At 41.1% G+C, this 27,409-nt stretch overlaps 1 protein-coding gene across 1 annotated transcript; it reads right to left on the reverse strand.

Annotated features, from left to right (window-relative positions):
• Positions 1 to 17,130: 17,130 nt before the first annotated feature.
• Positions 17,131 to 27,343, reverse strand: LOC142775853 (uncharacterized). Its single transcript, XM_075878134.1, has 2 exons — positions 25,285 to 27,343; positions 17,131 to 17,896 (listed from the first exon to the last, which is right to left on the reverse strand). Exon 1 carries the CDS (start codon positions 26,486 to 26,488, stop codon positions 25,289 to 25,291), a length of 1,200 nt encoding a protein of 399 aa, XP_075734249.1. The 5' UTR covers positions 26,489 to 27,343; the 3' UTR covers positions 17,131 to 17,896; positions 25,285 to 25,288.
• Between the last annotated feature and the right edge of the window lie 66 nt (positions 27,344 to 27,409).

Consider the following 27,409-nt stretch of genomic DNA (forward strand, 5'->3'; position numbering starts at 1 on the left):
TACCTACTATTCCTATGGTGGCTGAACGATCGCAGTGCCAAGTCCCCTCCAGTGAGTATTAGGAAACTCTATGGCTCAAATCAGTCAATGGCCGTGAATTTGGGTGCATGGCGTGGTCATTAGAGAGAATGATTTTAGATGACTTGGACAACTAATATTGAAATGTAAAGTCCAGGCCGCGTGCTGCGCTATAGTTAATGTTTGGCTCGCGTCTTCTCATGGGCCGCTGATCGGCAGAAAAAAGTGTTGCAGGGCCTATTTAAATTTTAAATAAGCGCAAACAACTATTTCGCTAGTTTTGTACAGGGGGGGGGGGGTAGAAATTACGTGCTTCTGAGGTACAGCGCGAAATAATAAGATGAACACGAAACATCAAACGCAAAAAATAAGTAGTCCACTCATAGTTAAGAGGAACCAACGCTCAGGAACCTTATCCGAAGAGTGAAGTTCGCCATTCTCCGTATTTGCCGTTTTTCCCGATTGTATTCTAGAGAATCATAACTTTGAAGATTCAATTATTTTGCCTAAAATAAAATTGCAATGATGAAACTTGCCATACATCAATAAGCCTTTATACGCTTTTGATTGCGCTTTGAAGATTAATTTTAACTGTTATATCACGTGATGCTAAATTCTTCGCAATGTGTTCTAACTAGAGGTGTGCGCCGAGACGGTGTCGACTGGCGGCGGCGTGGGGGTCGTTCAGAGTCGGTGGCGGCGCCGTCGACGGCGCACGCCTGGCAAAATTATCGGCGGCGGCGTGGAAACCGAAACTACAGTTTCAAAAAAAAAAAAAAGCTTGTTTACTGTGTCTTCTCTGCTTATTTAGCTGAAATTCAGTACTTTTAACAGTAATGCCTGAGAGAACAGCATAGAGATGTAAGAGTGCTGGCAAACGTTTACTAAATGTTTCGTTTTTGAGCATACATATTGAATATATGTTCTTTCAGCATGCCCCGTTTGTTCGCAACGTTTGCTAACACTGTATCACAAGAAATTTTATTTATTTTTACTCTCAGAGTGATGCTGCTATAACTGCCAGGTATTATTCCCCTTTAACTTGCACTTTGTACTGTTTTTACTTCCAAGTAATTGTTAACCTCCTATTTATTATCAAATGTACCACTTGCCCTTGTAATGTCTTCCTGCCTTGAGGCTACCAATAAAGAAATGAATGATAGAGGAGCCTCTTCTCAACGGGTAAGTGGGTACAAGCGGAGCTTGAAGCCTTCGTGCATTATGTACTGCTTTTTTTGAGTAACAGACAGGTGGGCAATTTACGGAGGTCACAATGACATATAGTGATTCATGGTACACACGAGAAAGGCGCTAATTCTTCTCCCATGAGGAGACAACGCTCAGCGACTTATGATGCAAGTGCTACAAAGAATACAAAAGGAATGAAATTTATATAAGACATGCGCTGTTTTCTTTTTTTTCTTTTTTCAAAGACAACATTCGTGAAAGACGCAAGTAGGTGCGAGAAGGGGGGGGGGGTAACAGTGCTTAAATCTCCTTTGTTTCTGAGACTGCTCTTCATTTTCATACCGGCCATTACTCCCTCCCTCTTTCTTTCCCTTAATACTGAAACAAAAATTTTGAATGCAAAATAATTTGTCAGTTATATTGGTGTACACAGACACATAATCTACGACGTATGAACATATATTGCCGCCCAGAATGGATTTATTTTCAATTTTTATTGCTTGTCACCCTACGGCTTACTAAATCATCATCATCATCATCATAAGCAGCAGCAGCCTGACTACGTCCACTGCAGGACAAATGCCTCTCCCATGTTCCGCCAGTTAACCCGGTCCTGTGCTTGCGGCTGCCACTTTATACCCGCAAACTTCTAATCTCATCTGCCCACCTGACCTTCTGTCTTCCCCTAACCTGCTTGCCTTCTCTGAGAATCCAGTTAGTTACCCTTAATGTCCAGCGGTTATCCTGTCTACGCGCTGCATGAGCGGCCCATGTTCATTTCCTTTTCTTTATTTCAAATATGATATCCTTAACGCCGGTTTGTTCCCTAATCCACTCTGCTCTCTTCTTGTCTCTTAAGGTTACACCTACCATTTTTCTTTCCATTGCTCGCTGCGTCGTCCTCAATTTAAGCTGAACCCTCTTTGTAAGTCTCCAGGTTTCTGCTCCGTAGCTAAGTACCGGCAAGATACAGCTGTTATATACCTTTCTCTTGAGGTATAGTGGTAATCTACCTGTCATAATTTGAGAGTGCTTGCCAAATGTGCTACACCCTATTCTTATTCTTCTAGTTAGTTCAATCTCGTGGTTCGGCTCCGCGGTTATTACCTGCCCTAAGTAGACATACTCTTTTACAACTTGAAGTGCACTATTACATATCTCGAAGCGCTGCTCTTTTTCGAGGTTGTTGTACATTACTTTCGTTTTCTGCAGATTAATTTTAAGACCTACTTTTCTGCTCTCCTTCTCTAACTCCGTAATCATGAGTTGCAATTCGCCTCCTGAGTTACTCAGCAATGCAATGTCATCTGCAAAGCGCAGGTTACTAAGGTACTCTCTGTTAACTCTTATTTCTAACTTTTCCCACTCAAGGCCTCAGAAAACCTCCTGTAAACGCGCCGTAAATAGCATTGACGAGATTGTGTCCCCCTGCTTTGCACCCTTCTTGATTGGTATTTTGTTGCTTTCTTTAGGGAGCTCTAGGGTGGCACTTGATCCCCTGCATATTTCTTTCAGGATGCTTATATATGTCTCGTGGACGCCCTGATTCCGCAGTGTATGGATGACTGCTGATATTTCTACTGATTCAAACGCCTTGTCGTAATCTATGAAGGCTGTGTATAGTGGTTGGTTGTATTCTGAGCCTTCATTATTAGGGTAAATAACCAACCACCTCCTGCGTCACGAATTTTATGTTGGCTGCCACTCTCTCCTGGCGGACTATTTCAACAGTAAGAGGGAGAGACTTGTACGGGAATACAAAGGGTAGTGTTCGAGCACCAGCAGCACTTTTTGAAGGGGTCACGCATATTTACAACGCCGGAGAGGAGATCGCAGCAATGCCGACGAAACCTTCATTGAAAAGACTTTCGACATGGTGATTCACGTGCACGCGGTTTTGTGTGTTCACCTAGCCAGTTAGCTTTGCACGAAAACCCACGATTCATTTCCTCTATGGGAAAACCCCTCTGGGTCCCGCCTCACTCGGCACTTTGTGGAACCAAGACTTCGACAATTAACATCGCGCGCTCCAGCCAACGAGCTTTACGGCCATGGCTTGTTAGCTGCCTGTTGCAAAAACAAAATGCTACATTTTTTTGCGTGAGTGATCTTTTGCTCATGGAGTCCAAAAAATAGGGGCTATTTATGACGCACACCACTCTTATCCTCTATCAGTGTGTTGGAGAGGAGAGGGGGTGGGGAACTAAGGCGTAGTGTACGACTGGAAGTGGGGATGGTCGTAAATTAAATGGTTGGCGCAAAGGCTTTAGCAACGCTCCATTGCACAAAAAAGATCCTCTCTTTTCATCTTGCTGTGCTATCGTCATGCCTTCTCAAGACCACCCCGCAAGGCTTCGTTTTGTGCTCGCCAGCTGTGGGTGAGGCGAATTTCAGCTAATCCCACCAGCCTCCCAGATCAATTACTGCAAGCTTCCCCTGAAAAGCAACCATATACGTACATATCTACGATCATTCCCATGAGCAAAATCTTCGAAGTCACCTTTCTTGGACAAGAATAAAGAAATCTGAACAAAGGTGAAAACTCGAACCAAAGTATACCAATTATCCAAACACCATTCGTCACCACAACGGCGGAGAGGAGAAAAATAATCCGTGACTTCGACACCAACGGTTATTGACAAAGGCGTTAATTCGCAGAGCTTTCCGTAAGAGAAAAGAAAAAAAAATGTGACACCAACCGCGACGCAACAGCGCCACGTGTCGATCCCTTACATCGTAGGCGCCAGCGAAGTTAAAAGGCCGGAGTCAACGTTGCCCACAAGCCTTCCACTACCCTCGCTAGCTTCATTCGCTGACCCGAAGACCTTGCATCTGCGGGAAGAGCGCCGGGCGTCGTGTGCAGGATCGCGCGCGCTGGCTAAACCAAGAACTTCCATGACGAAATGCGGCAACACAGGATCGACTTCCGTCAAATGAGCAGTGAACGGAGCGCAGAGGCAGAACACTGTAAGCGCGTTGTCCACCATACCAGTCCCGACGGCGCGGTGATCTTCTAAACAGAAAGAAACCTTCGCTGGCGGCTCTTCTTTGAGTCCTGGCACAGACAGTGGGAGACAACAGCCGCACGTCGAGCACACTGCCTTCTATCTACTTCCAGGGCTTGCGACGAGTCGCGGCAAACATCTCCGGCCTTCTCACCCCTGAAGGAAAAAGCCGATAAGGCTTCAAAACATAGGGTTTCTTAATATAAATATAGGCGAGAAATTTATGTTTTCTCCACTCCTCCATTATTCAAACAAAGCAGAGTTCCCCTGAATGTTCACCTTTGAAAGAATACAGATATCTGTGTTGCATGGCCTAAACTCGGATCGTAGAGCTCGTTGCTGCGTTTTTGTAGCCTATACCTGCATTTCTTAGGGCATACAAAGAGCGCAAAAGCTCAGGTAGGAGTAACTCAGGTACGAGCCTTGTAAATGCGTGTCGTCAAGCTTTTCGCAGAGTGGACTGGACGAACACAATGATAAGTGAGGGACCGCCGAAAGTGCTTCCGCGTGTCAAACCTGACTATGAATGGAAAGGAGTTTGAATAAGAAAAAACTGATTACTGATTACTGATTTAGCATATCAAATTGAATGCTGATATATTCTATTCAGTACAAATTATTTGTAAAAGTGAATATTTTTTAATAGTTCCCTGATGTTTCAAAATGTTAAGTGCTCTGAAATGAATAGACTACTTATTCAACAGCATGATACATTGCATCCCAGCTGGCACATTATCAAAAAAGACATGAGAGCTTATGTAGTGCGCGGCTGACTACTTTACTCTAGGAACAGGACTTTCCTAGCTGTACATTAATTAATTACCATTTCCTAAGAGTTCTTAGATTTTGAATAGCCTTGTCATTTCTTACAAATGCCATACTTTTGCTTATAAAATTTCTAGGAGTCTTTGCAGTACCTTCCCGAGTCCGACCACCGACTTAATGTACTTGTTTTGTTTTTTAATGCAATGCAAATCATACAAGCAGCAGGGAAAAGGCAATGAAACACTTTATATAAAGATTTGTTGCCAATGGAGTCTTATACATAGCATCACATGCTGAAACAGTAGCTGATAACCACTCGGTGTATTGGCACCAGATTCTGCCATGTCTAAGCACATGCACGAAACACCTAAGAGGCACCGTATTTATGCATTACGGTTAAACTAAGTTTTAAGTGATGAAAGGGCCACTTCTCAGTAACAACTTCTATTACTGTGCAGTAAACAAAGGAGAAAATGGCGATGCGCCTGTGTATACCAGCCATGATCTTAAGCCTGATTAATAGTTGTCTGAGTGGAGGCAGGCAAGATACAACAGTAAAATGACTCCAAAATTTAGTTTGAAGGCTTCTGCACCAGATGACATCACATTGTATTTGCTGTGATTTTCAAACTCTATTTTAAAAAAAGCACAGCAAATCAAACTTCATTTAACCTTCTGAAGTTTCTGCGATCAACCCGCCTCGTCGAACGTTTGTGACGTTTAGCGTGTTTGTGTGCTTTCACTTCCATCCCACTATCTTTCTCTCATTCCCTTTTCCTTACTTTTCTGTCACCCATTTTTCTTTCCCCAGAGCACGGTAGCAAACCAGACACTTGCTTTCTGGTTAACCTCCCTGCTTTCATTCATACCATCTCTCTCTCTCAAATTTTATTTAAAGATACACATCCTATTGAAATCATGAAAAGATGCTCAATTCTATCCCTATAATTCAGGGCCTGTCAAAATCAGACAGGTATACGTCACAGAAAACAAGTAACGAATTGCTATTACAATTTCTTTAAATTGTAACTGATTAAAGACATTATGTATAGCCTCAGCAAAATTAATGAGCAATTACAGAAATGTAATCAATTACTTTAGCCTTACTTTCATTCAAAAGGTTTTATCATATACTATCGTGTGTTACTGTGCACCATCAACAACACCTACTTTTGAATTATCTCCACGACAGTATTAAACCTTCTTCACGAGTGATCTTTATCGTAACCCATCCTACTCCTGAATGATTTCATTCTTCCAAACAAAACATGAAATGATCATTCTTCTTTGCTCACTCTTTTCAGTCATAAGCTATTGCCGAGTTGACATGGCGATTACACAGCACTTTGATGCGTGCATGTGGCGAGAAAAACAGTGGCTCGACTATTGGTTCAGTTTCCTTGGGTAATGAAATGAAAGAAAGCGGCGAGGCCTGCGCGGTACGCACATCACAGTCACAGCAAAAGCTGAGAGAGAGGCTTTTCAGAGCCTTTTTTTAAACACTCTTTGGGTATTTTCTACAACCGCACTTTCACTGCCCCCATTATGCTATGACCCATCATTCTTTGTGTATAGTAGAGAGGCATTCACCATGTCATCCTTTGTCATTTTTTTTGAAGAATCGTGGTACCCGCTATACACTTGTAAGAAATTTTGTGCAATTTTTTCATGCTGTAGCTGAGAATGATGAAGAATTATATTGCCTCAAGTTTTTGTAATAATTTGGAGCATACAATGACCCAATCGTTGTGCAATTTGCATTGTTTGACACCTGTTTGGTCCTTTGCTGTTATAAAACGCTTTATGACCCATATTAACGCGATCATTTTTCTGACATCAAACCTGTCTAAGGCCCCTTTGCAACGGAGTTTCAAGCACTGGCGTCGTGGTTTAGTGGTAGAATACTGGGTTGGTACGCAGAAGACCCAGGTTGGAATACCACTGTGTCCTTGGTGTTTTTTATTTACTTGAATTTTTCTTATTTTGCATGATAGTGGTTACAGACACTGGCAATAGCAGGCTATTGCACAAGCGACTCTTGTTGGGATCTCATAACAGCTTTCGCTGTAAAAAATCTGTAGAAATATATTTGAGTACATTTGCTACATTTGCTGTGAGAGGCCATGGAAAGAAGACACAGCTTAGGTTTTAGAAGGAAAAAAAATTGATTTGTCATGGGAGGCTTAGGCCCGGCTACCTAAACCTGCTGGTTTTTTATAATAAAGTTTATTCCTTCTCCTTTTCCTTGGAGCATAGTCCAAGCCATTGGCAATAGATATACACTCAAAGTTCATTTATAACAAAGTTTCACCTTACACAAAACTAAGTTCATTATATCCGAAAATTTGTGATAAAGGTATATTCCTAAGACTGTATCTAAGAATCTTTTTCATTTAGTTTGTCAAAAACCAGGATTTTGTTATATCTGTACTCGTTATATCGAGGTTTGAGTTAGCTCTACCTAACTACCAACTTTGTCGATGTGATTGCAGTTCTCGTGGTGGTGAAGTGGCTTTCATCATCAAGCATAGCATTGATATACCTATTGCTGAGCGTTTTCCAGTGAGAGTAGAGTCTGCTTTTGAAGCTTTCATTTTTTGCCGTCATTTTTTCCACTGTGTGGTATATTGATGTCCCAATGTTGAGGATTATTTTGTGAGTACCTTGAATGATGAACTGCTATGTCTGTGAAGATGAACTGCTATGTCTGTGCAAAAAAATATTATTTTCATGGAAGTCTCAAGGTTTCTTTCTAGCCATTATTTGAGATGATATAAATTATGGTACTTCTTCATCGGACGCACTTCTAGACATAGTGTTTTCCTTTGGTCTTGAGAAATTGGTAAAAACACCCCACAAGAGAAGTCCGATACTTGATCTGCTATTTACAATGGAACTCTTTACCAGAACCACTATCGCTGTTGAAACCGGTATTTCTGATTATAGTATAATATAATTTGTTTGGGATACGTATGGTCAATGTAGATCAGTGACAACACCAAAGGAAAGTGTAGCAAAAGATTTCAGTCGAGAGGATGATGTTGCAGTAATTGATTATTTAAAACACATCTTACCACTTCTGTTAGTGATGTTGATAGCACTTGGCAACAGTTCTGTGGTAATGTGGACTTCTGCACAAAAGACGTTGTGCCTCTTAAGAGAATATGCGAGTGTTCCCATCACCCATGCGTAAACTGTGAGATTATGCAAATTAAAAAAAAAATACAAGACCAGTACACAGCATTTTTTCAAAATCAAAGAAAAATTGTTAGAGATTGTTAGTAATGCTAGCCATCAATTTTTAATGACACACTACCTGAGTCCATCAAGTCAGATCCAGATAAATTTTGGCAATACCTTAAACAAAGTAATCACAAAGTTTATAAAATACTAGTTGAGCAGGTCATGATAACAGCTCTGGTACTAATTGCTAATCATTTTAATAAATGCTTTTAAAGTGTTTTTTCTTTAACCACAGTATTACGAACTGTGTGGCCTGATACCTGCGATCTCAGATGATGTCCTGATAACTCATGAAGGTGTTCTACAAATATTACGTAAGCTTAATCATCAGGGCCTGACAGCATTAGTAATTCATTCCTACAATGCTATGCTGTACAAATTACTGAGTTCCTTCATGAGTTATCACTCCAATGCATCACTCGAGTGTGGTGAAATACCAGCTCGTTGGCAGACAACTCGTGTTGTGCCGATATTTAAAAATATGTTCGCCATTCCTTGTCAAACTATCGTTTTGTTTCTATCACTAGCAGCTGCTGTAAAATGCTAGAGCATGTTGTTGCCAATTATGTCAACACATTTTATCTGAAAAAAATCTTTCGTCGTCATGTCAACATGGTTTCTGAAGAAATATGTCTACTAACTCAGCTAGTAACTCAGCTAGTAACTCAGCTTGGTGTGTGAAGTGCATGAATTCGCACAAATTCTAGATATATCTGGGCAGACTGACATATTCCTTTTAGATTTTGGTAAGGTTTTTCACAAGGTACCTGATAAAGAAACTTATAGCTAGCTTGTTTAAAATAAAAAATATTGCACTTTCTTCAGGTATTGTTTGGTAGATTCATGCATATTGAAAAAACATTAGGCCAATTTGTTGAGGCCAGAGGTTGAGCTCTCTACGTGTTTCTTCTGGTATGCCACAAGGTAGTGTGTTAGGCCCCTTAATATTGTTGGGTATTCAGCAAAAAATTGTTGGGTATTCAGTACATTGCCCTTTCAACAACTTTGGTCAATGCTCGCAATATAGTGGTTGGACAATAGTTTGCAGCTTTCATCTTGTCATGTTTCATAAACATGGGCATTATTTTGGCGACTTTCAATTCTAACCTGTTTCATATATATCATTGATGACATATACTATATATTAAAGGCTCAGCTAATGGTGTAGATAAGTGTTTTATATTTTGAACCTATACGCCATCGTCTTCAACCGACTTGGTGTTTTTAGTGACAGAATTGCTTATTTAATTTCGTTCTTCGTTGCTGGATAACAAAACTTCATTTCAAGCTTTTTGTGCCAGCCATGAAGGCACTAATGTTGTGGCATCATATTGTGTTGCTTGCTGTGCCTACATATCCAAAGTGATTATTGAAAACATTGCTTATAAGGATAGTTTTAACCATATTATTATCACCATTAATAATCCCTGGAATATATTCACTGTTTCTTTGTTGGGGCTTAATCAATAAATTTCCACATCACCTTACTGTCCTTATTAGCTTGAGCTATTTTCGAACTGAAATAGCCCCGCTTGGAAATTCCCAAAACTTTGTTAAGGTGGCCATTTTATCGCATGTATTTTGCTTCGAGACTGATCTTATGCTGTTAATGCTTCAACAATTTATACATGTTCTTCAAGGAGTGCAAAAGACCAGCAGTTATTCATGGTGTGTATTTGAAATTAGACTTAGTAACAGTGATTGGTGTCTCTCCAACCGTCCCGTGTGCTTGCAAAATGTTAACGAATGTGTTATATTTTTTCTCGGTTGATCCTGCAGAATGCATTTCTTGCCTGTTTGTTTCTGGCCAAAGAGTGGAAAATCTGTTTTTATTTTGTTATAAATTATGTAGGTTTGGGCGAATACTTGAATGCTTCAAATATTTGAGCTAATATTAGAGTATTCAAAGTCACTTTGATTCAAGTTTAAAATATTAAAAAGTTCAAAGTATTCAAAATAAACTAATAGGTGTATCTTAATCCACATGTAAATTCTTGTAAAGGTGGTTCCACCATATTAAAGAAGTGCTAAGCCGTGAAAGCATTTGTCCATTATATTTTAATTATCATATGTAACCTTCTGTAATAATAATTTTACTGCAGGAAAAAAATGTTAGGCAGTGAAAACATTTATTCAGAAGAAATTTCCACTGCCACAAAGCTCCACTTAAAGTTAAATGAACACATTACCTCCATGTCGATTCATTTTTTTAAGGTCAAAAGCTTGGTATACAGTCTCAAATGTACTAAGTGTAATAATTAGTAAACATTTCATATTTTACAGGTTATTACTAGCATTCTACCAAATCTCAAATTCTGCTATCATTAAAAGTTGTTCGAAAAATATTGGCAGGTTAATTAGGTTATGACTGATATGCCCAATATTTTTTCTGTATAGTATGTGATATATACTATTTGAATTTATTTCGAAATTATTCAGCCAAAATTATTATTCACTTCAAACCTAAAATTCACTATTCATACAAGCCTAAAATTATACATGTGACTTTAACTTCCATTGTTTTGGTTAGTTGGATTTGATATTGCAAACACTGACTGAATGGACAGTAATGTCACATAAAATTGCGCCTGTTACAATTAAAGATAAGTGATGAATGGTTCGTTATAATGTGGTCAAGTACACTCTGTCGGAGGTTTTTATAAGAGAAGCAGATGTTCACCTTAATTTTAGCAGCACACTGAAGGACAAGGATTAAGAAGAAAGAATGTGCAAGAGTTGTGCACATTCTTTCTTTTTATTCCTCGTCCCCCAGTGCACTGCTAAAATTAAGATGAATACATACCAGCTTGCTCAAGTTTCAATTCTCATGTAGCCGATGCTATTTACTGCACCAGACTTTCGCAAGTGAGTAAGTCAGCATAGAATAATTAGTGAAGTCCTTCTGAGTAACATTACTATTGATATCACCCAGTAAAATGATGCAAATGTTGGATTCAGTGTAAGTATAGTAGTTTTCCAACTTGGGTTTAGTGCTAGTAACTGAAGACTTTTTTCAAAAACTTGGTAAACTGCTCAGTATATTGAGCAGCTTTCCAAGTTCTTGAAGAAAGTGTTCAGTTTTGTTATACTGACCTGTGTATGACACTTACCAAGGTTTGGTAATAAGCTTTTAATATAATTCTGCAATACCCATAGTTATCCATGTAACTAATAAAGAATGCCCTGTACCTCTTAATATTTAAGACACATGGTTAAAAAATTTTCTGTCTTCTGCAATAATTGCCGATGTCCTACTTGCTAGAATGGTTGTGCAGTTATTACACTCCGTTGTTTGTTCAAGTGGCTGATGTTGCAAAATTAATTTATTTGCTGACACACAACATTCGTATCCTGGTTCTTAAAATTGTGAATACCAGTGCCGTTCTAATATTCTAGCAAACCTTTCAAGCAATAAATGAATATGTATTCACTGCCGTACACTACAAGCTACACTCCAAAGTATCAATTTAAAAATACACTTCAAAATGAAACAGCTTAATTTTTAAAAGCTTGATTACTCATTAATTACATCACACTATTGATGTAATAATAATTCATAAACTCGATTGTTCTAAAATTGTGTAACAGTTTTGATACGGTTTGTCATAAACATTTAATTAAAAGTCATCTGGCCTTGGCATTAGCATCTTGTAGTGCATTAGGTGCTTCCTATAAAACTGCACTCACTTGGTAACCCTCGATCAATGGCTATATACTACTCCTCGCTTTGAATCATAAATTCTATAGTGCACTAGTTCAGTACCCAGGTAAGCCCAGTTTGTTCTCTGTTTATACCAACAACTTTTTTTCTTTGCTGTCACCTTGCATTTACTCATTATTTGCTGGTAATGGTGTTACCACTTGTGAAATAACTAATGCAGATGATTTCAGCTACCTGCCATAATTACTGTGTATAGCTACCTGGCATGAAAGTAAGTGTTAGTGAACATAAAATTATGGGTGTGCCCTAAATAATAAAAATTATGCATATATTGCTACATATACCGGATATATAGGATGAGGATGAAGTGACTTTGTAGCTGAGTGTTTACCCCTCATCTCCAGACTTTTCTGTTGTTTTCGCATTTCTACGGGAAACATACAGTTCCCTGCTTATCAAAGATAGCAGTGGAATCTCATGCACGCCCACCCGGTCTGCCAGCGTCAGTGTCGGCAGCCTCGAGAAAGCGGGCAACCAAGTCTGCAGCCTCGAGGAGCGACAGCGAGGCAACCATCGTTGACACCACCGAGAGCATCAACAGTTCCGATGATGAATATGAGACTGTAATGAGTAAAAAAGCAAAGCGGAGGATGCTCAAGGCCTCCATGGACGCAGCTGCAAAGACCATGACAAGCTCACCAAAGTACGCCGTCCTATTCTTGCCTATGCAGCCTTCCATCAACATGAGACTGCTGAACAGGCAAGTAGTATCTTCAGAGCTTGAGGCACTGATACCAAACAGTATTGAAGACATCAAAGTGAACCCCCGGAAGAATGTTTTCATGGTGGACGTCACTCAAGCGTCTGCATTAGATTCTCTGAGCAAAATCATCTTTCTCGGTGGCTTGAACGTTCGGACGATTGTTCTGCTAGGGAGACGGGGAACTACTGGCATGACATTGATGTGACCTTCCTGAATGAAGATCTGCCAAGTCTCATTAAACCTGCCAATGATGAACCTGAAATCCTTCAGGTATGCTGCCTAGGAAAGTGCCGATGCGTGAAGATTTACTTTAAGAGTGATTGCCTGCCGTCACATGTAAAGGTGGGTCATTTCCGACATGCTGTGCGGCCCTTTGTTCCTAAGCTGCTTCAGTGCCAAAAATGTACGAAATTTGCTCATGTGAGCACCGTCTATGGAAATCCTACAACATGTTCTTGTTGCGATGCAACACATTTGGCCGAACAGTGTAAGGCTGCATCTTACAACTGCCTGAATTGCTAAGGACCCTATGACGCCTTATCGAAAGAGTGTCCGAAAATAAGGCAGGAAATTTTGGTTTTGAAGAAAATGGTCAGGGACCATTCAACTCACTGGGAAGCAGCTGCTGTCATCAGGCAACATCGTTCTCGTTGCAGACGCTCATCAAGAAAGTGTACCTACCGAAGCATGCTTGCAGCAAAGCCCTTTTTGGTGAAATCTACATCATTAGCAGTGCCGGAGACAAACAACACATTCACTGCGAAAACTACAGCCGAAAAGGAAACTGTGGAAGAAGCATGGCCATCACTTCCAAGAACAACTACTGTGGATAATGTGCAAAGCGCACCGGTAGCACCACGCTCCGCAACTCGCCCAGATGAGCCCCGAGAGCATGACTACGAAATTTCGACGATGATCAAGTCTCTTATCGATGCAATACGCACCCTTATAGGTGATATTAACATCCCAACAGCACGACGCGCAGGGAAAGTATTGGATGCCCTGAGTCCAGTGCTTGCCAACCTTGCGTAGACACAATGCCTCGTCCGCTGCCTTCACTCCGCAAAGAAGTGCGTAGTGCGACGGTTTTCCAGTAGAACGCCAGAGGACTGAAATCACAGGTTTTTTGTTTTCGCCAGTATGTTTTCTGCAATAGATTACCTATATTAGTGATATGCAAACCAACCCTATCAGAACCGATCAAGCTTTCTGGCTACGAAACCTTCACTTCATCCACATGCGGTGAACCCCCAACAAAGTAATTGTATATATTCACTCAGATGTAACCTACAGTCAGCAGTTGGTGCAACCCCACAACAGAAATCAGTACGTGTGCCTCCGTGTTACAAAACAGAAGGTAGCGTTCACGCTTATCAGAGCTTACATTTCTCCATCTGTTCAGTTTTACGGTGAAAAACTACATGACATCTTGACGGCTAAACCTGGTGCCTGGATTATCACTGGGGATTTTAATGCTCATCGCTTCCTTTGGGGTAGCACCAAAATTGATTCCAGGGGCTGGAAACTTGCTCACTTCGCCTCACACCATGAACTTCACATTATGAATAATGGAAGTCCTACGTATATACGTGGTTTTAGTTACAGCAGTTTGGATTTGGCGCTGATGTCGCGGCAACTCACTTAAAAAGTGCGATCGTTCACCGATATTGAGACTCACGGCAGTGACCATATTCCAACGCATTTGAAGGTCACAGGTTTTGCAAATTCCTCTCCTTTTGTTTACAGAAAAGTTAATTGGTCAATGTATAAGACGAAGGTGGATGAGGCATGAGAAGGTCTCATGTGGGGCATGGAGGAGGTAATCGTAAATGTAATAGAAGTGATTCAGAAGACCATTACGCACACATCAAGGCGCACATAGTTTGATGTGGAACTTGAGCGATTACATACGATTTGGAGGCAGGCTGAGAGAAGCGGTACAGGTGCACTAACTCAATTCATGACCTGAGAGATACTCGACTTTTACAAAAAAATTCAACGTTGAATGGAGAAGCTGGAAGGCCAACGTATGGTGGAGAAAATTTTGCAAATCGCTCGATCCTCGCAAACCGATGTCCCTAATATGGTGAACAGTACGTGTCCTTGGGTCTAATCTACAACAATGACATCCATTTTGCACACTGGCTCTCCAACAAGGCCACCTTCAAGTTGACATTGCCGAAGATTTCTGCATGAGGATTGTGAATAATCTGCTCACCATGAGTAATGAGGTTCTCGGCGTTGCTCCTGTAGCGCGTGTCCCTGAACTCAGTGTGCTTTTCTCACTCGAGGAACTGGGCGTGGCCCTAGCTACGTGCAGGCGTTCGTCGTCACCTGGGCCGGATGGCATCATGTATGCTGCGTTATGCCATTTGGAGGATGGGGCCGGGACCTGCTACTGGAATGCTGCAACCAGTCATGAACTGACGGCATCATTCTTGATAAGGGGAAATCCAGCCGCTTGGTACCGATCCTCAAGCCTGGAAAATCGCCGCTTGACCTCGCATTATACCGACCTATTGCGCTGTCTAGCTGCGTGGAAAAAGTAATTGAAAGAATGGTTCTCACACACCTCGAATGGTATCTAAAGTGCTACAATATATATCCAGTCTCAGGCTATGACTGGTTTTCGACGAGGCCGTTATTCTATAGACAATGTCATCGGCCTTGTGACCTCTGTGCAACAACAAAAATCCCTCAGGTGCATATCCGATGCTATGTTCCTCGACGTGAAAGGGGCCTACGACAATGTAATGTACGACGCCATTCTCGATGCCTTGGAAAATATTGGAATTGGTGGAGAAATGTTTAAATGGTTTCGGAGCTACTTATTGAAGAGATTCTTTTTCATGCACATTGCAGAAGGCCGCACCATAGACCATTACACCTCTCGTACGTGGCGTTCCACAGGGTGGGCTTCTCAGTCCTACTTTGTTAAACTCGCGATTGTTGGACTTGTCCGAGTTCTGCCTCTATCAGACGTTTCCGTGTACGCCAATGACATATCTGCATCTAGCTGGACTTCGGCAGTGACGCGACCCCAGGTACGAGCAAGGCACCAAAAAACAGCGACACCAACGCCAAAGTATCTCCATGCTCGAGGGCTATAATTTCCCCCGAGAAATGTGCCTTAGTTCCTTTCACTCGCAGAGCCATGTTCTGGTATCCTTTCATCGAGAATATCAGAATTTCCTATACGAGACGTCATTGATTCCTGCAGCATCAATATATAACGGTCTACACACGCTGGGCGCACATTCGCCATATATCTAGACTGCCTAACAACCACCTTGCTAGCCTGCCCCTGGAAAGACCGAAGGCAGAGTTCTCCAGAGTGGTGGCGGCTAACCAGAATTCAATCTCCTGAAGATTCTCACCCGCAACTATACCGCTTTGCCCGGAGTGGTGCCTGCAAAGACCCCCTGTACACCTTGAAGTCCCGGGGATAACCAAAAAGGCTAGCCTGTCATCTGCAACCCTCAAGCAGATATCATTGGACCTTTTGCATATATCATATGAAAACCGAACTCAAATCTATACGGATGGTTCAGTCTCGGGAAGTGCATCAGTGTTAATTTTTTTTGCATAGTTCCCAACAATGTCATGCCCTTACATCTAATAATGCCCTATTCAGCAACATATTTCTCTTTTCAAAGTGACATTTGAAGATCATCTGTAAATTTACAAAATCTAACTCAACCAGCCATTTCTTGAGTGTGCCCGCCCCTCATGTATTGGAACATTTGAGGTATCATGAATAAATGGGTGAATAAATAAACCAAAATGCAGGTAGCAAGGTGAAGGTTCGGGGTATACATCCAACATTGATACAGTGTAGGATGTATTAGTACAAGCTTTGATAATGAAAAATGCCTTAGTTCTGAGATTATGACTAAAGAGAAAGAAAGTGAAATAGGATAATCATTCTCGGCTATGTTTGGAAGATCGAAATGACCCAGGAGTAAAATGGTTTACAAAAGAAATCACATGTGAGCATTTTTCAATTCGCGGGATCAAATCCCGGCTGTGGCGGCTGCATTTCCGATGGAGGCGGAAATGTTGTAGGCCCGTGTACTCAGATTTGGGTGTACGTTAAAGAACCCCAGGTGGTCAAAATTTCCGGAGCCCTCCACTACGGCGTCTCTCATTATCAAATAGTGGTTTTGGGACGTTAAACCCCACAAAATCAATCAAATCAATCAAGCATTGTTCAATAATATCGTATAACTCAGAAAATGTGGGTGTTGTGAAAAGGTGAGCAATAACAGAGCATATATTATAAAATTTTTATAACCACGACAAACATATGCCCAGACAATCTCCAGATGCTTCCTTGAATAGATAATATAATACGTAGCTTCATTTAAAATTGCCAATAGGCTGCCACTTGCTCTGAATGCAGTACAGTTGTAGCAAGAAACAAAAATATGCAACACTGTTGCATATTTTTGTTGTATGTGCATTTAAGTACATCAGAGAAAACACGATTATTTTCACAAGACATGCTTTAATTGCAGACAATAACAAATTGTTACAGGGACACTTAAGTCTCACATTGGAGTCTGGAAAACTGAAACTTGAGAAAATGAGCCAAAGCTCCTTTCTCTTTCTGTGCCGAAGAATGTGGGAGAATGAAGCATGCGTGCTGAACATGTTGCACTTCGTTTCATTATTCTCACTAGATGCAGTAGGTCGCAAGTTGAAAAAATAGCACTTGACAACAGCAAGAATTCGGCTTGGGCGGAGTTGCTCTGCCAGCCAAGCGTGAAAACAGACAAAAGGGTGACCAAGCAACTTTTTTGAAATGGTGTCAGTAATCATTTCAGCATCAGTTTAATAAAGGTTTACACTTTTTATGTTCCACTAACAAATGAAACACATGTGAATTTATGTACTTACAATATTGTTCTTGCAGTTATCATTTTATTGTGCTGATAAATGAAAATTTTGTTGCATGAATTATTTGCAACCATGTGCAGAAATAGTGGCTGACTGTTATAAGCACGGCAGGGGTTTCAATGCACAGCCAGTTGTACACTTTCCTGTTCAGTGCTGACATATCATAGCATGTTGTAAGAAAAGATTAGGAGAAACTTGGAGTCTCTTACTGAATGCTAGCGATTCGCCGTGTTGATGCGAAATTTTTTCCATTGATTCGAGACTTCTCACAGATGACTTTCTGCTATTCACTTGTGTAGAATGTGTCGCTGACCAGGTCTTGCTTAATGATGCTTTGTGTGCAGTTGAAAAAGGCTGTGAAAATGGGGCATGAAAATCAATTTTGACAAAACTACCTGTTAGTCGAAGAAAGCCACTGAAGCATACAAATTAAAAAAAAGAAATGAAGCGATCAATTCATATAAAATATGTGGTGTTACATCGCTTCGAATCTAACCTGGAACAAGCAGATTAGAAATATCTGTGGTTTTGGGGCGTTAAACCCCACATATCAATCAAATCAAGAAATATCTGTGGTTCAGCTAAATATAAGGCGGAATTCTAAGGCCAAAGTTACGATATGTCATGCCTAAAACAAAGCTGATGGCCTCTAAAACAGCAATGTGCCCAACCATAGATGGTGGTATAATCTGGGATCCACACAGCCAGAAGCTATAGTATATGAGCTTGACCGAATCCAACTAATCAACAACCAGGTTTACTTATTTGTAATACTTGAAAACACAGTCAGTGACCGTGTTACTTCAGATAGCTAACCTTCAGAAGTCTACACAAAGATAAATCACATGCTTGTCGTCCTTGAACAAACTGTATAATAAAACACTCAACAGAAATCCTACCTTGTGCTCCTTGCACCCTCCAGCCAGAGTGTTACTAAGTATAATTAAATCATCTATATGATGTTTCACTTTGTACAACAAGTATTGATGTATTCGAGCTTTCCTTTCTACTTTACACAATTATCAAATGAAACAATTAGGCTTGATCCAAGTGAAATTGTTAATTGTCAACCAGCTTAGGTTTTTCAGTGACATTTTGAACTGCTTTTTACATAGTAAAGTATAAAAGTCCTCTCATACTTATAACAGTCTGCAAGAACTTAGAGAGCTGCAAAAAATAACACACAAACACACACGCACACATATCCAGAAGTGTTTCTGCAGATCAAGTGCTTTGTATGCACTGGATCATTTAGAAATAATGAATGAACGAGTGAAAATGTGTTCCAACATTTCGGCAAGAAGGCCTGCCTTTATCAGGGGATACAAGGCACAGGCAAAAACACACTTTTTATATACATGAGTAAAGCAGGAGGCCCCCAACGTATGCTTAACTATTATTGTCATAGATTTGCTATGCAGTAGACTCTCGATAATTCATACTTTCAGTTTATTCAAACAAAACTTAATTTTTTAGTTAGCCCCCTATTCTTTCGATGTATTTAAAAGCCCCTTAATTCAAACTCTATCATTGGATAAATTCATACTTTTTGCAGTTCCATACCAGAATAATCTGTTGTTTTCCCATGCACATGCACTACTATTTGAAAAATTTGTGCGCTTATATAATCCTAACAGTCTAAAAATGAAAAGTAGGCACCTCATGCCTTCAAGAAAAAAAGATTTGCTAGTAAACAAATGTTTGAAACAAAGCACACGCATGGTAAACAGTAATGCTTTTCAACTGGTATAGAGAGCTTTGTGCTGAAAGCACATACCTATAGCAAGGAATCAGTTGTCAATTTATGATTTATTTAAAAGGTGTGATCAGCAGTAAATGGCCAATAAACTTGTGAAGCTTACACCTCTGCTTTCTGTTCATTGTGTGTAGTTAGGGTTTAAAAATACTTTTAAAAATTTTAAATGTGATAAAATCAATGCCTAATCATAATGTGTGGTGTCATCTCACCCAGGGTCATCTATCTGAAAACTTTTGCTTATTAAAACTCATTGATAATTCAAACAAAATTCAAGGGTCCCTTCGAGTTTGAATAAATGAGAGTCGACACATCATGCAATCAGAAATAAACATAGGTACTTGTTCGATATAGTTGTGGCTGCATAGAAAAATTGCGAGCAAGACAGTTTTCGACAGCAATGTGTGGGCTATGCACAGGAACAGGCTTACTTATAGAAGCAAGAACTTACATATGAAAGGAATTCAATAAAAATGCAACAGCAGTGAAAACAGGTAGTGATTGTGAATAAGAAATTAAGTGTGCTGATGGTAACAAGGGTAAATGAACTAGAAAATAAAAGGTAAAATATAAACTATAAAAGCAGGGACAGTGGTAAAAATGAACTCGACAAAGTGTGCCACAACAGCCGGTAAAAACAGATCTATAACAAGCATAGAAAATGAGGTTAATTACCTAGTAGATATATGAAAGAATGGCTCATTTATTACGTGGTCAGGAATGTCAGCTTTCCAACACTTTCATCAATACCAGATGATACGCGTCCCTGAATTTATATATAAGGAAGGATTCACACATCTTTCTTTTATGGTGGGATCGAAAACCAGATTCCAATATCGCTGTTAGTTGATCAAGCAAATGACATCTTTGAAAGATGCATGCTAGGATATGTGGTCATACATGCTTTGTGATTACTGAAACATAATCTAAATGGCATTTCAGTTTGACCGATATATTGAAATTTGCAAGCTGAGAATTCTAGCAGATAGACACAGTTGTTGGTATTACAGTCGAAGCTTTCTTTAATTTGCATTGTAGGACCATTTAATTCGGTATGTTCAATGATTCAATATATTTGCAACCTTCAGAATATTTGCAGTGTTAGAATTCTTATTGCGCATATAATTTTTTATGTTGGCTTTATATGTTTTCTGCTAAAAGCTTCTGTGCCATGTTTTAACAAAGTCTTCATAGAAAGTGTTCTACTCGCCCTACACTTGTTTTTTCACAAAGCAATTGCAATGTTCATCTTTATTTATTTTTGACAAGCATAGTTGTGCAGCTATGTGAATGATATATTAACCCCTATTTGGCCTATGACCACTTGAAATTTGAAGGCGGGTTGGTAAAAGTGAATGCTGTCCAGAGTGGATGGAAAAGTTTGGCTTATTGTTCCGTGGGTGGCAGAGCATGTCAATCAAGATTAAATATAAAATAAGGATTCCAGGCAGGGGTTGTGATAGAATGACATGTAGACTGTTGGAAGCATGTCATGCTGAGAAGGGAGTGATGTATGTAGTATTAATGACACATCCGTTGAAACTTTGGAAGGTGGAAAAGTTTCTTGAGCAATATTTTGTGATGCATCTTGATGTTAAAAGACTGCGACACAGTACACTGCCATACTATGCATGTGTCTGACTTCTTACATATTAGCTGGTAAAGCGACAAATACAGACAGATGGAAGTTAACACATGTCATGTGTTTTTCGCCTAATGTAGGTATCATTTATTCTCTCACTGAAGCTTGTATCACTGTGCCAAGTTTTAAGCTTTGTTAAACTATTGCATCGTATACAGCATCATTGACACAACAGGGCATGTGCTAAAGCTCTTGTATGATCACAGCCTGAGGATGACAACCAGTTTACCTTTGTTGGGAAAAAAGTGCTGAAATTAAGGATATCACTGTTTGCATATGTTGTAAGTGCTTCAGTAGAATATTGTGAACCTAAAGATATGGTGATCCCCATAGATTCCCTTGATAATGCCCTAATAACCAATATATTTCTCATTTCAAAGCAACCTTTGAAGACCATCTGTAAAGGTTCTAACCAGACCGGTTGTTTGTTCGGTGTGCCTAACCCTTGTGCAATCTCCCGTGTCAAAACCTTCGAGGTATCATGAATAAATAAGCGAATAAATAAATCAAAATGTGGGTATGCACTGATCACTTATCCCAGGCAAGTACATAATATCTATAGTCTATATCAGGGCAAGATGTCAAAACAAGGTCGAGGTTAGCTGTACATATGCAACATTGACGCATGTGTCAGTTGTATTACTAGCTGTGAAAAAATAAAAAACTTAGCGCCAGCTTATGACTGAAAAGAGCGAGCAAAGGAGGGTGATCGTTCAATGTTTTTTATCTGGTATATGATCACTGGTAAGGTGGAGAGAAGTTGTAAGGAGTGAACTTACAGGCTGTTCAGAGTGGCCGGGAAAATCTGGCTTATTGCTACGCAAGTGGCCGAGCATGTCAGTTGAGGTCAAATATAAGATAAGGATTTCAGGCAGGTGTTTGTGTAGGCGACACATCTGTTGAAACTTACAAAGGCAGAAATTTTTCTTGAGCATTGTTTTGTGAAGTTTTTATTTTAAATGACTGTGAAATTGTATTACACCATATTGTGCATGTGTCTATTTACTTATACACCTGCTGGCAAAGCCACGAATAAAGACAAATGGAAGTTAAGCATGCCCTGTGTTTTTTCGCGTTTTGTGAATCTCACTTCTGCACTTCATTCCCTCCATGAAGCTGTACCATCTTGCCAAGTTATAAGCTTTGTTAAACTAATAGAATGCAGATGGCATCATTGACACAAGATGACAACAGAGCATATGTTAAAGCTCATGCATGATGGCAGGCTGAAGATGACAATCTGTTTGTCTTTGTTAGGACAAAAAAGCATTGAAGTTCTACATATTACTGCTTGCATATGATGTTAATGCTTTAGTGGGGTCTTGTGAACTTAAAAATGTGGTGCTCCCAAAAAGAAAAGTTTATTTCTGTATTGTGACCAACCTGGAAAGCTATGCAGATGATAAGTAAAAGCGATCACAGTTGGGCAAAATGGTGTATTGCCTGACACTTTAAGTGAATGCAAGAGCAGCATTTGCCAGAACTAAAGCCTCTTGTTCAGGGTCGTCACAATTTTGTGCATGTGTGCGACAGGTACGAACCAGTGCAGGGCACGCAAGCAGAAGTGGTCACGGTTTTAAGCATGCACACCAGGCTTTAATTCTACAGTGTCTAATAGCTCCAGAGACGAGAGTGCACATCATGACGGCTGGAGCCGTCCCTGCATGGCACCAGCTAGATTGACTGTGACAAGCTGCATACTTTTGCTTGAGAAAGCTGCGTGGGAACAAGAAAGGGACACCGTGCTAGGAAATATTTTCAAGTAAATCTAGGGGCCTCCGGTGAGGGGACTATGTGAATGTCTGATGTGCCATCTTGCAATAGAGAAGCAACATTTGTACCTAGTCTGTTATCTGTTAGTAGAATCTGATAAACATAGGTAGTACAAGTTCATGGCTACATAACGATGATGGCCAGGAGATGCCCTCCTGAAGTGACCTGCACCCTTCTTCTATGCCCTTCTTGGTGCACTGGAGGTTTTGTCCCGTAGGTTCTAGATTCCTGGGTGGGTGCTCCTGAAGGGCTTAAAATTGAGCTCACGCTTACCACCTGCTTAAGGGCCAAACCTGGTGCTGGACCTTGTTTGCCCCAGTAGAAACTTTCATGGACAAAGAGGTTTCAAGTATTACACAAACAAAGCCTGAGCACTGAAAGATTACCATACATATCCTGTACACAAACCTCACCTATAAGTTCACTTAAGAGCTCCAAATTACCTCTATGGTGTGCCTGATTAAACCATAAAAAAATAAGAAGTTTAATTGATGTTATACTTTTTTTTAATCGGGAAGTTTACCGAAGAAAAGCTAGATTATCACTAGTGCAAAACACCAATACATATAGACTGTAATGATGGTACCAGAAGCATCAGCAAAACTAAATTCACCCTCCTGGAAACTTCATTTGACATTAAGACTGTCTATTCATTACAAACAAAGTATTTTTACAATTTCATTGCTTCTAATTTCTCAATTTGCGAAATTCGCTGTGAACCCAACAATTATTGACCTACAAGGTGTTTCATAAAGTGACCTTAAGGCAGCTGCAAGCCTTAGTGGTAACCCTCTTATATAAGTACTGCTGTGTGCTAATGCTGTCAAGAACTTTTGAGCCTGGCTCTTCATAGCAGCCTTTATAAGACTTGGGATGCAATGCGTGTCCACACCTGATGACTGGCACTTGGCTAATTACTACCCCATCTCGCCAACAAGCAGCCCCTGCAAGATGCATGAACATGTACTATCATCTCGGGTCACGAAAAGTTTGTTGAAACCAGCTTGCTGTTAGTTCTGGCAAAATGTTTCAGAAATCAATTCCTTGCAAAGGTCAGCCTGCTTCATTTACAAACTGCACATAAAATTTTCGACCATTGGAGTCTATCATAAGTGTTTAGCACTTCTCGCAATAAACTAGCAGTTTATTGCCTTGCGAACTGCTTGTCAGAAAATGTTTTTCGAGGGTAAATGATTATGGGCTAGTTACAAAGGCTGAGGTCGGTGGCGATGCTGTCTATTGTATTGCCATTAATGAGACAGCTAGGGACACGACGCACACACACGAGGCCTAACGACAGTGCTACGTAGTACATTCTTTACTTTGCCGCATAACACGACTGCCGGCAATGTTGACTAATTCTAGAAATACGTTTGAGGGTCGGCATTTTGGGCTAGACAGTGCTCCCAGGAATAAATTTTCGTTTTATTTTTTTTTACTTTGTATACACCTACCTAAACTGTCACTGCTAAAAAAACAGATTGTCATTATCGGTGACAGCATAATTCTTACGTCGGGTGAATGCCTGTTTACATCCCGTCTCTTCCACCTTACGCATGCCAAATCTGCCTCGTGCATTTGCACAAGATGAAGCCTAAAGAACGAAGAGTGCTGGTCGGAATTCACCCAAATGACAGTCCAACTAATACCGATCGGCCCTCAGCAACAGGAGCACCACACGTCCTAGTAGGCCACAATACTGAAATTATGCGTCAAACAGGTATTCACAAATCATACAAGACACGGCCTTTACTTCATGCTTGCAGAGCTCATTATCACTGCTTATAGATTTGGCAGCAAACACTTCGAGAGATTCGGTGTTATCTACTGAGCACCGCGGTGAAATCCGTTCGCCCATCGGCGTACACACAGCGACCTCGCAAGAACTGAGAAAAGTGGCAGCGACTTTCACATGAATCCCTCTTACACAATGGGATCACATTCCCACGGGCCATGGAGGAAGGAAAACAATTTTTAGGTGCGAAGCTTCTTAAGCGGAGACACTGGTCTGAAATTTTTTTTTTAATTTTCAGTATTTCCAGCTGAAATTTTAATACAATATGTATTTTTCACAGCTGAAAACAAATATGCAATTAGTTTTTTGCTATCACTTTTAGATTCTTAAATATTGAATGTTACATAAACTTGCATTCTACCCAGCCTTTTGACATCTTCCTCATAAAATATTGCTACAAATTTGATATGACAGCATTCCATGAAGGCCAGGGAGTGTAACAAAACCATAATTTTATTTTTAGCTTCACTGGTATCAGAGTTATGGCCTTAACAAGTATACTCATTAGAAATCTGAAACTGTTGCTTAGGTTGTTGCTAATTAAATCACTATTATAAATAAAAATATTACATTTTTTTTGTTTTCTTGCACTAATCAATGTATAAGCTTTCAAATGCTGCAAGAATTATCAAAATCTGACTGCTACATCAAAAGATACTGTGGGCAATGGCTTAGGGTGTGATGAAAAATGTTGTTTTGAGAAAACGAGGAAAGAAGTTTAGGAACATACTGAGCACTTATATTTAACAAGAAAAGGTGTAAATCAGTGTATTAACCATGTTAGAAGCCACCAGGAATGTAGTCATCATCATTCTCCTTGGTGCGCTTTCTTTTCATGGCCTGCTTGAAGTTTTCAGCATGCTCATGCTTCTTCTCCGATGCCACTAGTCGGCGACTGTCTTTTTCTGAGCATCTTTCAGCAGCCACAACACTCTGCTGCAGGTGCAGCTCCTTCAATATGGTGGCATCTGCTCTCCCTTTGCCAGCGTTGAACCTTGCGACAGCTTTGGCCACAGCAGCTTCAACGGTGAAAAGTGACACGTGTTTGTTTTTGGACACAAGCGACCAGATGACGGAGCGTAGGCTCTCGTTTGGGTTCAGTGTTTTGCCTCGCTGACAACGCTTCAGCAATTTCTTGTCAGAGAGGCGCGTGTAAATAGGCCGCAAGACATCAACCACGTACTCCAGCAGGTTGTAGCGATGATTCGGAGGAGTGTCCTGCTTGGCAACAGCCTTGTTGTACTTGCACCATGACTCTTCACCAGTTGGGCAGTGAGAGTGCTGAGGGCTTGCATCAGTAGATGCTACGTGATAAAAGGTTGCCCAGACAGCATTATTCATGGCCTCAATGCTTCCTTGGTTGCTTTGTAAAGCCCATCCACAATATGACGTGAGCTTTGTGACCAGCTCGCCTGTCAGTTTGCCCTTGCCGCCAAGGCTTGGCTTTCCTTCGGCTGTTTGTTTTTGCAGGAGGTTTCGAAGTGCTGTGCCCATGCGCTTATGCGCATGGTTGACACAGTCCTCTTTTTCTATTGGCACGAAGCCATATACCTGTGCCTCCTGCAGACTGTTGAAGGTCCGGCTGTCTCCATCACACAACATGGTTGTGTAGCGGAGCCCATGTCTCTCCAATGAGCGGCCAAATAAAATTTGTGCTGCTTCCACCTCCATATGTCCTGGCTCACTGGAGGCATTCTTTTGGCAAGTGTGACTAGCTAGCCACTCGGCATACCTTGCGTTGTCCTCCTTCGGCCCTAGCTGGCAGCCCAAACAAAAGTTCAATGGGGCGACGAAGTCGAGCACATAACCCGTGAATAGTTCAATCACGGTCCCTACACAAATATGGGATGAGTGGCCCCTGGTCAACCAAGTCCCATCAAAGGAAACGGCGATATCTCCAGGATTTCCATAGTTGAGTTCGGAATACACAGTTTTCACGGTGCTCGCGCAGTCGTCAATAACGCGCGCGGCAGGGTTCATTTTCAATTTGACATAATCCTGGTATGTCTTGGTGTGCAGGCCTCTCCGTGAAATATTTAGGGCGGAAAAAATATCGTTCAGTACAGTTTACCAGTTTCCTGTGCTCATTGCCGCGTGAACCGCGAGCACGTTAATTTCGAAGGGGCCGTGCGATGCGCCCCCCCCCCCCCCCTGCTCTCGGCAAGCTCCATACGGTCCTCAGTTTATCGCACTCGTCACATGTGAGAACAAGTTTCGCTGCTATGCCATATTCGCGGTCTTCCTTGGAGATTCTGCCAGGCCCGCCACACACACCGCACTTCATACACTGAAGAAGTTCGTTGACCAACTCTAAGCTAACGACGGTGAACGGCGTACCAGGCGTTGCGGCTCCATCCGAGTCTCGAAAAAAAGACCGCTTGCGTTTTGTGGCAGACTTCGATGAAAGATCTTGCAAAACATCGCTCGCACGACACTCGATGGCCACTTTTTCAGCGTCGGAAACCAGGGGAGTGTCGACGCGCACAGCTCTTGTGTGATCTTGGGACGCGGCTATCGCGTCCGCGATCACGGGTGCCGCGGCGGTGATAGCGCTGGCACAGCCTGCTTCTTCCAAGTTCTCGGAGGCAGAAGGTCTCGCTGGTGATAAGGTGCGGGCTCTCGGACGCCGTTTCCGCCTTTTTCCGAACGCATGAGCACTCCGGAACTTCCGATGACCGCCTGTCATTGCACCGAATGCACAGCCATTGTTAGGCCTCTACGAAAAATGGCGGCTTGCACGTCGCTGTCTAGCAGACGAATCCCTTCGCGTCCAATAGGAAACTGGTAACTGCCCGACGTGACAAAAACGCCATTTAAATTTTTTTTCACAATAGTTGCGTTGTTGCTAGACGAAAAACGTTCTTTTGCTAAAAACAAATAATAGAAAAATGCGTCTTTAAA

Source organism: Rhipicephalus microplus, chromosome X (genome assembly GCF_043290135.1).
Source record: "Rhipicephalus microplus isolate Deutch F79 chromosome X, USDA_Rmic, whole genome shotgun sequence".
Classification (NCBI taxonomy): Eukaryota; Metazoa; Arthropoda; class Arachnida; order Ixodida; family Ixodidae; genus Rhipicephalus; species Rhipicephalus microplus.